At 37.1% G+C, this 12782-nt stretch overlaps 1 protein-coding gene across 5 annotated transcripts in view; it reads left to right on the top strand.

Annotated features, from left to right (window-relative positions):
- The window catches only part of GABRB1 (gamma-aminobutyric acid type A receptor subunit beta1), a 126667-nt gene that overhangs the window by 60554 nt on the left and 53331 nt on the right, over positions 1-12782 (top strand). For all 5 annotated transcript variants that reach the window (XR_009962572.1, XR_009962568.1, XR_009962569.1 and 2 more), the window contains exon 4: positions 7273-7493. Coding sequence is in view for 2 of the 5 variants with exons in the window: in XM_062607644.1 (XP_062463628.1) it covers positions 7273-7493 (221 nt within the window). In the remaining 3 variants the exon portion in view is untranslated. The remainder of the gene's footprint in view (positions 1-7272; positions 7494-12782) is intronic.

Below are 12782 nucleotides of genomic sequence, written 5' to 3'. Positions count from 1 at the left end.
CTGTCTACATTTGCTCTTAAAATATGTATCTAGACATGGATTAACATATGTTAGTCTGTGGGCTACTTGCCAGTGAGAAGCTTTTCTGTTCCTTTGTTTTCCCTTCAGTTACTCTTTAATCAACCCCAGGTACTCTTACTGGAGGCAAAATATAAAAGATGTTTACTTACTGCCTGTAAAAAATATACACACATTGACCACAGTTACCCTACATACCAGTACATTTGTATTTGTTTACTCCAACATTCCTTACAATGTCATCTTAAACGTACGCCATATTTTTCCTGTTCTCCACTCCTCCCCTCAAGCATCTTTATGGCAGTATTACCATCTATACCAAAAAGATAACCAGCTTCAAAAGGAAAACAGAATAGCATGGGAAGGAATAGTTGTCATTCTTGTTTCCTGCGGATACAAAAAGCAGTTCATAGATCTTTCATGCAATATGAATCATACCATGGACATGTTCTGATTCTTACGTTGGCAATTAGCATAGCGCTTACACCAGACAATAGTATTAACTTGCACTGTGAGCAATGTTATACTGGTGTATCCCATTGCTACCTCAGACTGGGGGTTATGTGGCTGGAATTTTTGAGTGCAGCTGGAAATGCTACGGTGGTTTTCAAGGTTTCTTAAAGGAGCTTCTAGCATGCAGTGAGAGTAACAACAACATATCCACAAGGCTACCTTAGCTGCTACCTTACTTTCCTGCTAAGTAAAGTAAGACCACTCCTAATCAAAGCAATCCATGCTAGTATTTAGTATGTTAGTATTTACCAATATCATCTCTTCCTATACAAAGGACAAGTGGCACATTGAGGCCTCACAGGTTAGCAAGGCTCAAATGAGAGGGCAAAAAAAGCAGAGGGCAACACGATGCAATATTGATCCAAAGCTCAGAAGTCCTTACTCTTCTTTTCCCAAAGAGGCAAGGTTAAGGATAAAACACAAGATAAAACTGGGATTTTGCCCACCTCTGTGTTAAAGAACACTGAGTCAATGAAACAAAATTATTGTAACCCATTTAAGTGTCAGAAGCAGTGATAAATACTTCTTCTAAACATAATTACTAAAACACCGAACAAGATGCAACAAAATACATAGTTTGCTGTTGTAACTGAGAAATATTTTGCCTTTTGGTTTGTTTTTTTTCAGTAACGATTGAAGACATTGGATGTAATTCTAATCCATTGCAGTTAAGGGGACTTCTGCCTTGACTGCAAAGAGTAATATTAGATCCCAATACAGTAATGATGAGTGCCTTCATTATAATGAGTCTAATCTTGTTTCTGGCTGTGCTTTGAGCAATAAAGAGTGTCATCAATACAGCTATGCAGGCTTCTGGCAGATCTCTGCTTCTTTCTGTAAGACACAACTGTGATGCCACATAATTGTGAAGTTATAAATGCCAGCAAAGTTTATGAAACATTTCTCTAGAGAATTGTCAGCACATTTCAAAAACAGAAATGCAAGGTACCTCAATAGCAACTACAGCCACCAACTGGATCAAACAAAATAATATCTTGCATAACTTTTTGTCCTACAGAAATCTCACATCTACAAATTATTTGCAATTTACTGACAGAAAAGATGATTTCTGCAAAACTGAAGCTTGCTGTGGGAAAATTTTGTTCCCCCTGACAGAAGTGTAGTTCATGAGAACCACAGCCTCCTGTGAATCAGGCCAGTGCACTGAATAATTTGAGTCCCTCCACCTGCCACTATTACGCACAGAAGAGGGGAACTGGAGAGCATATGCTGCATCAGTCTTCATGAAAAACAAAACCAAAATGAGCACTGAGCTATATCCATAGAAAGGAAGGCAAATACAGTTCATCCACTAGCGTGAACATCACTAACTCCCTGGCTTCCTTGCCTGGCTGGACCGCAGACTTAGTAAAGAGATGTAGCTGCCCTGACATTTTTATAGAAGAGCATAAACAGAACCACTATTTTCTTCCTCCTTAACTTCAGTTACAATATTTTCTCCTAATTTCTGTGCAGTATCTCAAATTCAGCATCAGCTGTGTATTTGAAATTACAAAGGATTAAAAAAAAAAAAAGCAAACAAAAGTACCCAAAACTGAACCAAAACCCAACAACAAAACCCATGAAAAACAAAATCCCACAAGCAACTAATAAAGAACCCAATACACACCAAAAAACACAATCTCACACTCAAAAAAAAAAAAAACAAAAAAAAAAAAACCCCCAACAAATCACCAATTGTATTCTCTTATCCTAAAATTACTCTTTTGCAGGTGAGGGTACAGATCTTCCCAAGAAGTAACAAAGATAGGACAGCTAACTTGCCAAACAAATGCTAACAGCTTCTTCTGATGGATTAGCATGCTTACAACATATGAAGAGGCATTCATCGTTACAATTTCCAAATTCAGCACTTACCATTTTCTCAAAACTCTGCTCTTCCTGTTCTTGTTAGTATCAGATAAACTCAGAAAATAATGTTGGCCAATTAATAACAGCTTGCAGTCACAGCAGGATTTATATGTATTGCTGTTCTACATTTATATCCTTATTACAGTTTATATTAATATTCGCTCCATATTTAATTTTAAATTGCTATTTCAGTTATGTTTGTCTTGATTCAGTTATACTCTATTTGAATTGCAGTGTATCTCATTTTCTGCAGCAATGCCAGATACTTGATTATTGGATGTTTCCCAAGGATAGAATTTTAATTTAAGATCTTTTGGGTATACAGTATGCATCCCACAACTGTCAATATACACTGTTGTCTATTAGAAGTATGCTATGCTTCACCTGTTTGTTTTGCTGCAGTGCCTTCATGCACAAACTCATCTAGAGATCTAATATTTGACAATGAGTTGACCTAGAACAGCTAAATAGTCACAAAATACTCTTCCATTTACTAATTTGCTAAGAACTGCATACATAGGGTTAATTTTTAGGTGGTAAGACTTTTGGAGTGTGCTTTGACATTTGGTTATTACTTAAATACATCACAATGTGCTAAACTGTTTTCAGTACATGCAATGGCAGCAGAACTTAGATTGAGGCCACCCTGGAAAGAAGGAAAACACAGAAGGCCTTTTAGATCAGAGTTGAAAATTGCAAGTTAAAATACTGACTGTTTTCCTCTTAAAACATGTATGTCTAGAATTGCAACCACTAGTGCAGTAGATACGTAAACTCATATTTTATTCCACCAGAGTCTATAGTTCAACAGATAAGCATGGTGAACTACCAGTTCTGTGTATCCTAGAAGGTAGAAGGTTAGATTATAATATGAGAAAGTATTCCTCTTTATATTCTGCTGTGCTGAACTTGTAAACCACACAGTGGAAATTACCAGTGAGTCCAAATTATCTTGCTTTTCTAATGCATCTCTACAGGCTTCAGAGAGCTACAGAGGTTTTGGTGAAAGGTGGGGGGCGGAGTGGGGAGAACCCTTTAGTACCCTCACATCATCTATACATGTTGCACAAAAAAGATTAGGGAACAAAATAACTGAAATAAAAATGAAATTTAGTATTGTATGGGAACTCTCCAGTCTATTAGTTACTGGAACTATAAATTGTTCTAACTAAATACAATGTGCATCAGTGATCTATTCATTTATTTTTTTTACTACAAGAAATTTATGTTACTCAAGTGAACTGTGAAGCTTGATACCAATATTTATTTATGAGACTGCTTAAATTCAGATTAAGAAGTAATTTGCCATGTTGAGGAATAATAAGCTAGCTTCTCTTACTCACATTTTCACAGAATCTCTCTTCCCTAGGACTAATGTGTATTAGTCTTCACAACCTAATGCACCATATTACAACACTGGTACACAGATTGGCTTATATATTGTAGAATACATGCTCACTTAAACATTTCCAGTTTGATACAAAGAAATAAGAAATTTGCACAATTACTAAGAAGGGGAAAAAAAATCTCATGCTAACAAATCAGAATTCATCACATTAAAAAAAAGAAACAGAAAAAAAATCATACACACAAACCCAACTTTATCAGTGGTGCTCAGACATTTAACACTAGGAAGGCTGACAACACTCTGGAAAACCAGGGAGGCACTTGTAGAAAACCTAGACAGCTCAATTAAATCTACTGAAATATCATGATTTGTCAGCAGCATTACAGCTTTTTCTTTTATCATAGGAAGTACAGTTCAGCAAAAAATATTCAGTGTGCTTCTAAAAAAAAAAAGTGAAATATTTTTAAAACAATGAATTTAAAAGAACAGTTACCTGCAGAAACAGATTCTCTTTTTTAATTTTACACTGCGCCCTAATCGTTTAAGCTCATGATTAGAAATTCTTAAGTACAAAAGTTAAACAGTCTGATTTTTTTTTTCATAGCTAGACTAATGCTTGAGACCTTGGGAAACTGCCATAAAAAACTAAAAATATTCTGTAGCCATTAACTACTATAGATATGAAAGATTATTCATACACTCTAGAGCTTGAAACTACAAAATCCCCAGCAAATTTTACAAGATTGAAGGCAAGTAGTCATTAAATCTTCATTTCACTCACACCACTGTAAAATATAAACAATGTAGTATAGAACCCTCCAATATGAGACTAGCCATATGGTTTGCTGGCATCTCATTCTTCACTGATGAAATGTAAGAAAGGTAAGGCGTACTCCTTTAAAAAAATTCTAAAAATGTGTAACTATATAATTTGGATTATTATAGCTTAGATACATTTGTTTTTCATTAAAATAACCTTTAACTATGCTTTTTAAAATAAGAATTTACAGCAACAGGGACTCTCATAATTATGACATACTCTTCATTTGCCTCATTAAAATATTGGATGAGTAACTCCCCCATGTTCTGGGGAATGGGAGAAAATAGATCATTTTCTGAGTTAAGAAACACTAAGATTCCTTTAGAATAAAGCCCAGTTTTTTTCTCCCCATCACACTTGTTGGTTTGCCATGTATTTCTACATGCTATAGCACAATTGCAAGGAAGGAGATCTCTGTACAATAGCATTACCAACAGCAGTGTTCTGTATATAACACAACTGGATGAAGTAAAATTTCTTGTGCAAACTACAATGCTAAAAATAGCAACTCATTTTTTTCTAGTAGCCATACCCAACAGACAGGATTTCTTTTTCTTTCACTTGATCACATCCTCTAAGATCTCCTGTAGCTTTTCTTGCCTAATCTTTAAGAACCATCACATAGGCACCGCTCTCAATTGTTAGCTTTTTGCTGGGACAGCATGACAGTTCTACAAAAGCAGCTTTAAGACCTAGTGAAAATACAAAAGAAAGCAGGAAGGAAAAAGGATAATTATATATATATATAATTATATATAATTGGAATTTCTATTCCATCTGTGCAGCAAACAGCATAGGCTCTGCTGAATCAGGTGGATGACATAGAGGATACCAAGTTAAGCACTGAGGATTTAACTTGTATGAGCCATGTATGAAAGCTTTTCTATCTGAAGTTGCTTGAAATAAATCAAGCTAGGAAATAGATACAACATATGAAAACTGCACCAGAATAGTGTTGGTTTGGTTTTAATTTTTATTTTTTCCTCATTCAAATCCCATCTGGTCTCTGTATATGTGTAAGAGGAATAAAGGACAGGGATTTAATTTCTAAGTGCCTGCTTCTAACCCAACTCTATTCAAACTGTACATTCAAAGGCTTGCCTCCTTGGGTTCATGATTCTCCATACTGCTATTTAAATTATAAATCACCCATTCAGCAGAGCACAGAATATACCCCATTGCAACACTTTGAAGTTCCATATTTCAGCAGCACATGGTCTGAGAAGCAAAAGAAGCTGACCTGATCTCTTCCTAGTTACTTGGGTCAGGAAGAAAACACCAACAAAAACTTATGCCTTTGGCATGCCACCTCTTGGCTCTGTTGTTTGTAACCATCTTCTTTCAGGCCTGGAAAATATGAAAACCTTGCAAATCACTTCTCACAATGGACATAATTGTCCTACTGTATATGACCACCAATCAAGTAATGGAATTTCCTCCATACAAAACAACCACTGCAGGTCCAGTATTTTCGTTAACTTCTTTTACCAATAACTGTATAGCTTATAACTCTGCCAGATGCAACATTTCAGACAGAAAGTCTTTTTGAAAGGTAACAACTCTGCTTTGATTTCATGGGAACGATTAAGTCTTAAGAGGCCACTGAAGATGAAGAGAGCAAATCACATAAGGCAGCTTTTATGCTCTCTATTTCTTCACAAATTACAGTCCAGGCTAGGATTTTTGAGGATGACTGATGCAAGGCTTTCTCTCACATAAAAGAAATTCTTAACCTAACTAATACTTTGAATAATATCTATAATTTTGCTGCACTTACACTTTAAAAAATGTGTGACAAAATGACCTGCCACTTGAAAAGAAGGCCATGGGAGGACATGAGGAAGCGAAAACTAATAGTCTGCGTACATTCCAATCATCTTTTAAAAAGTCCATCAGCTACAAAGTACATGGGCTTTTCCACTTAAAAAAAAACTGACTACCTTTAGAAATTACCAAATTCCCAGAAAGACAGATGTAAGAGAGTAAATCAGGCCAGAAGCCTTTTAGAAAAATTTCTTTTCAGACTAAGCAAAAGCTGAAGGACTGCACAAATTACATTTTACCTGAGTTACAGAGTGATAATCAAGAGAAGAGGTTCATTTTCTATGTGTAACATCTGATTGCTAAGGACAGAGACCACCATGTTCCCCAGGCTCAGGTGAAATGTGCCTGACTATCTAAGGTCATTACATCTGGCAACTCCAGAAGATGCAGAATGAGAAGCTGTCTGTTATACATTCTGAGGTCTGATTTGCTCTGCCTCAGGAGGCTGCTGGCCTTTCTGGATTGTGTGGGGAAACTTTCAGAATGAAGAGAGGAAACATCAAAAGAAAGTCCTCAGTGCATGCAATGGTATTTGGCAGATGTCAGATAAATCCTACTTTTTTCAAATAAAATTAAAAACCAGACACCCACAACGATGCAAATGTGATCCACAGACTGGAGACCCAAATGCACCATATACTCCCTCTGGCTCAAGAGGTTTTGAAAGCCTGTGGCAGTCTCTGATTGGCAGTAGTGCGAAGTTTGACATTAACATGAAGAGGCCAAGACTACAGTCATTGTTAATGACAACAGTCTTAATGACCTTTAAACTTCCTGCTGCTACTGACACTTAGTTACCAAGTGTTACCTAAACATAAACTTCTGTTAAGCTAATCAGTATGCAAAATACAAAAAGTCGCTCTTATTTCTTCCTTAGGACTACACCCTGACTATGTACTTCCAGCAGTCCTGGAGGGATAAAAGACTCTCTTACTCTGGAATACCTTTGAACCTAACTCTGGACAACAGAGTGGCTGACCAGCTCTGGGTGCCGGACACGTATTTCCAAAACGACAAGAAGTCATTTGTCCATGGGGTGACGGTGAAAAACCGAATGATTCGACTCCATCCAGATGGAACAGTCCTTTATGGCCTACGGTACGTTGGGTTTTTTAACCAGCTATGTGGCTGTCCTAGCAGAATGCAACTTGTTATTGGTAAGTGCAGGTAGTACCAATGCTGCTCCCTTCTCCTTTTTCCTGGTTTCTGAGTGCAGCTTAATGAGTTGGCACATACTCTATCCAGACTGCCACAACACACTCAAGAATTTTCCTCAGGGCATCAAAACTACCTTTGGTAACTAGCAAAGCCCAATGCTCTGTCTCTTTCAGTTCTTTTGAGCATGTTAACACTACTGATGAGTTCTTTGTTTTGGTTCTTACCTAGTAATTGATCACAGCCTAGAGAAACATTCCTTCCTTCTGAATTTCTACAGCAGTTCTTTAGAACAATGTAAAATGTAAAACTGGGAGTCATCTGAAGAAATGTGACCAACATTTGGTAGGGAGTAAAAAGAAGGCATTTGTAAGTTTACATGAATTATTTAAAGTTTATCTATATGCCTCGGTACAGGTTCTTTAATCTGCCTTGGTTTATCACTGCCTCTTCATGCCACAACTGCTTCTTCATACGGTGCAACCTATATTCACCCGTGTAGATAAAAATATATTTTAAAATCTGAACAGGCACAATCTAATGATAAGGTCCAGAAATGTAAAATTAAAACTAAACCAATTTATTTGTTGAGATTGCTGCCGAGCTTTGCATTATTTTTTAAAAAGTTAAGGTAGTTTTGCTTAGGGAAAAAAAGAAAAAAAGTCATAAAAACCCAACTGCCTGAAACAACCTTTGATCACTGTCAACAATGAAAATAATGTCCAGAGAACATAAACCTGAATGCAAACTTCAGTTAAACAGAAGAAAAAAAAGTAATAAAGCAGAAAACCTAACTGAAATACTCCAAAATCACACCTAAGATAGGGTTGGAAAAAAACCAAACTGCTGCAGCAGTTCAAAATGAAAATAAAGTTTGGAGAAAGATAACTCGGAGCTTGCTGAAAATAGAACTTTGAAATGACCTCTTGGCCTATAAAAATATAACCTTTATAACACAACACTATCCATGCACTCAAAGCCTTCCAACCCATAAATTCAAGCTTGACAAGACAGAAAAAATAATATAAAAATTATTATTTTGGTTCATCATGCTTTCCTTTGAACTTATTAGATTCACTGGTAGTGCATCAATTGCCACCAGTGATCACACAGGCATTTTGATAGAGCCAGATATGTACTGGTGCAGAAAAACGGCTCCTTCAGTTGTGAAAAATAAAACTAAGAACCCATGAGGAAATAGCTGATAGACTACAGGTTGTCATTATCATCTGCTAGAAAGAGCATTTGAAAAATACATCTTTCCCGTTGCCTTCAGACCTCCTACAGTTCCTTTCAATCAAACTGACTCCTGAAAATCAACTTCACAGAGCAGTTATCATTAGAGGATTTTGGGGCATGAAAAGTTTTAGAATTTAAAAAAAATTTTATTTTTTTATCTTTTCTTGATGCCAGGAACAAAATTTATTTACATTCCATGATTTGCGTAGTGGCAACAATGTGCATTAGAGCCAAGTAGTGCAACACAATCAGTTGTAAACAATATAAACTACACCTAGAAATGTACATTACACAACTGCTTCCACACACATGCCATACATCTGTTATTAATTATGGTCTTTGAAAAAATAGCAAAAGAAGCTGGGACACACCTGGTGAATCTGCTGCAGGTCCTCTCATGTGCTTCATCAACAAAGTCCAGCCTGGCTGGGAAGCTGTGACCTTGCCCAAGCATAATGCCTTTGCTCTTCCTCTCAGAGGTGGTCAGGCAAACCTCCAATGCAACAGAAAAGATGATCATCTTCACATAACGAGGTTGCTAGTTCATATGATTAAATAACCTTTCACACTTGAATTGGATAAGCAGCAGCCATGCAACTGCAACAGCTGCAGCTCTTCAACTTAATACCCCATCCAATACCTCGCTGCTTTCAGTAGGAAAACCAAACAAAACCGAAAACCAAACAAAACCAAAACCCAAACAAAAAAAAAACCACACTAAAATAAAGTGCAATCTATATTCCACACACTTGGAGTCTAGTACTGCAGTGGCGAAGCTAACAAACAAGCAGAAGAAAGAATGAATGTAAGGGGCACCGAAGCAGGTTTCATACAGCAGACCACAATTATTGCACTAAGTCTGCATCTATCAGTGGTCACTTTCCTCACAGTAATAAATGCGTTTCTGTCACCTTACACATTACCTTTAGATCATACAAACAGCAATTTCTTCATATACCAGATACCACATACAGCTTATAAGAAATAAAACATGAGAAAACAGTGCAGAAAATGTTCTCAGGTAAAATTCTGCATTGCCTGTTAGAAATTTTACAACGGCTCCAATCTTAGTCTAAAAAGTAGAGAAGAAACTGCAACAGATCAGCTTGTGTTTAGCCACTATGCAGCAGAGAGCATGGAAACAGCATCACCAAACATCTCTTCTTTGCTTTTAGTACTGAAGACAGAGCATTGACCTGGCACTACTTGAACAAGACAGACAACACCAATTATGCTGCAGAACAGTATGTGAGTTCCTAGCAAAATAGGCAGGGCCTTAAACCATCTCTCAAGGATGATTTAAATGCTTGCTTTCCCCAATGCCTCTAATTCCCCACACATTTTTCTATTTTCATTCCAGACTTAATGCTTCCTTTCAGGCTCAGATATGAAATTTTACTGACATCTTTAAACACAAATTGAAACAATCATAGCAGTTCTAAATAACCTACTTTGTTTGTATCCATGTACTCGGCAGTTTAGCATTAATGCAATGTTCAGTCTCAGAACTGAAGAAAAACAAACCAAGGTTAATCTTCTGGCTTTACAGATGAATAAACAAGGGAAATTTGCACTGAATATGGTGGACTGGTTTTAGATCATATAACAAAGCATTATCACACTTCAGAATGTCTTCGTCCTAATATTTCTGTGATGAAATAACCAGTCCCTTTAGCTATTTTTTTCCAGTAACTTTCAGCTGCTGTATCCACACAGTGTAAAGAATGACGTGTGCATAAACTTGTGCAGACACAGAATACTCCATACCTTCTGGCTTCTAAAATAGTGCATTGCTGTCATGTCTTACTGAAAATGCTACTTCTCTTAATTATTCACAGTAGTGAATAATGCATAGCATTATTAAATAACTCTTTCATGCTGTTGCCCAAGCAACTAAACACACAAACATGTTTAACTCCACATTAATATTTCCACTGAACTCCATTTCAAATATGCCAGAAAAGTTGAGTGACACTGTTAAGTCTTACGGACTTGTCGTGGTTTAACCCCAGCTGGCAACTGAGTCCTACTCAGCCACTGACTCACACATCCATCCAGTGGGATGGGGCAGAGAACTTGTAGGGTAAATGTGAGAAAACTCCTGGTTTGAGATAAAGACAGTTTAATAGAGAAAGCAAAAGATGTGCATGCAAGCAAAGCAAAAAAAGAATTCATTCACCACTCCCCATCAGCCATTTCCAGGAGAGCAGTGCTCCATCACATGTAACAGTTGGGAAGGCAAATGCCATCTCCAGATGTCCTCTTCTACTTTCTTCTTCCCCCCAGTCTTATATGCTGAGCATGGTGCTCTATGGTATGGAATATTCCTGTGGTAATTGGGGTCAGCTGTGCTGGCTGTGCTCCCTTCCAGCTTCTTGTGCACCTCCTACCTCACTGGCACAGCATGAGAAACTACAAAGTCCTTGACTTTGAGTAAGCTCTGCGTAGCAACAAATAAAACATCAGTGTGTTACCAACATTATTCTCAGAATAAAGCTGAAACACAGCACTGTACCAACTACTAGGGAAGAAAACTAACTACCCCAGCCAAAACCAGGAGAGCTATTATATTTTTCTGTGGTGTAGCCACCTGCTTCCTAAGAGAAAAAAAATCCCTTCAAGTCAATATGCAAACATGCAGCACTGTAAGGCTGGTGTCTGAGATAGCTCTAGCTTGGTCCCAGTACAGCTGGCAGAAAACTGTATTCTTCGTTATTCTTCCCCCCATTTTTAATAAGTCATCAGATCCCATTAGCTATAACCCTTTTGGCACTAGCAGTGTGTCTAATGCCTCATTACTTTCATTGCTTTTTCAGGTGAAATTCTCTAGAAATATCTCCCAAAGATCTAGATTCTCAAACCAACACATGTTGCTCTTTCTTTTGCTTGTCTTTTGTCCCTCTTTCCCAGGTAAGATGCTAGACATGTAATTTGTCTTTAAGATATTTAAGGAAAATTTAATAATTTATCGTACTGAATTACATATTACAATTCTTATGTCATGATGTCGAGAATGGAAGTTCTGATTTAAATCATCCTTTCCTAGTATTTTTCTGCTGTGTCTTAATTCTTCTGAGCATTTCATTAGCAGAGCAATAACAACTTGTTGCTTCTTAAGTGTCTGTTCTGTTTATTTTGAGGCAATCTCATGATAATATCAGCAGAAGTTCATCTGGTGTTGGTAAAAGAAGCAGATCCTTCAAAAGGATTAGTTGTTAAGAAGTGCAACATGCCTTCAGTGATACCTTTACGTAGATTTCCCTCCTTTCCAGTGTTCACACACAAACCCATCTTCCATCAGAGCAGGTATTCATTTATTTAAAAGCAAGGAGTAATATCATGACAAGGAGTGAAGATCTGGTTTGGAGCGTGGAAAATTTGGTTTTAGCAAGATCACACATTTTTAGACCCCTGCAGCAGAGGATGCCACTTTGCTGGGCCCTGCAAGGGGACACGGGGAAGAATGATCTTTGCCTTCAACATAAGGACTTATTTCACCACTTACATAAAGAAGGTATTCTGTGGCATATATTGTCAGACAACATTGTCAGACACATCCATCTACCTCAAACCATTTCAAAAACATGAATTGAGGCATGCAACATTTGATTTACTAAATACTTATTCATATGATATCCATGGGAGCCATTCTAGCATACCCTTAAAGGGGAATACAAGAAAAGCTATATTTAAATGCAGAATGCTTTGGTTTTAAATATAATCTTAAAAGTAAATTTGAGTGTAAACTTCCCTTCCTGACTCTCTTTCAGTGATGTATCTGAGTGTTAATAAAGGAATTTTACAGCTACCAATTTACATCTTTTAGTGCGGTGAAAATTTACTGCTTTATGGATTGGTTTTGTATTGCCATAATTTGGGGCTATGAAGTTTTGGGTTTCCTCCAAACACCTTAATGGATTTTATTAAAGAGTTGAAGTATTTTGAGGACATCCCATCATGGCAACAAGCAGCCTACTTACACTGGTACTTAGA

Source organism: Pezoporus occidentalis, unplaced genomic scaffold (assembly GCF_034315485.1).
Source record: "Pezoporus occidentalis ecotype Australia unplaced genomic scaffold, CSIRO_AGI_Poc_V1 ctg1, whole genome shotgun sequence".
Classification (NCBI taxonomy): Eukaryota; Metazoa; Chordata; class Aves; order Psittaciformes; family Psittacidae; genus Pezoporus; species Pezoporus occidentalis.
This window is presented reverse-complemented; position numbering and strand designations above follow the sequence as displayed.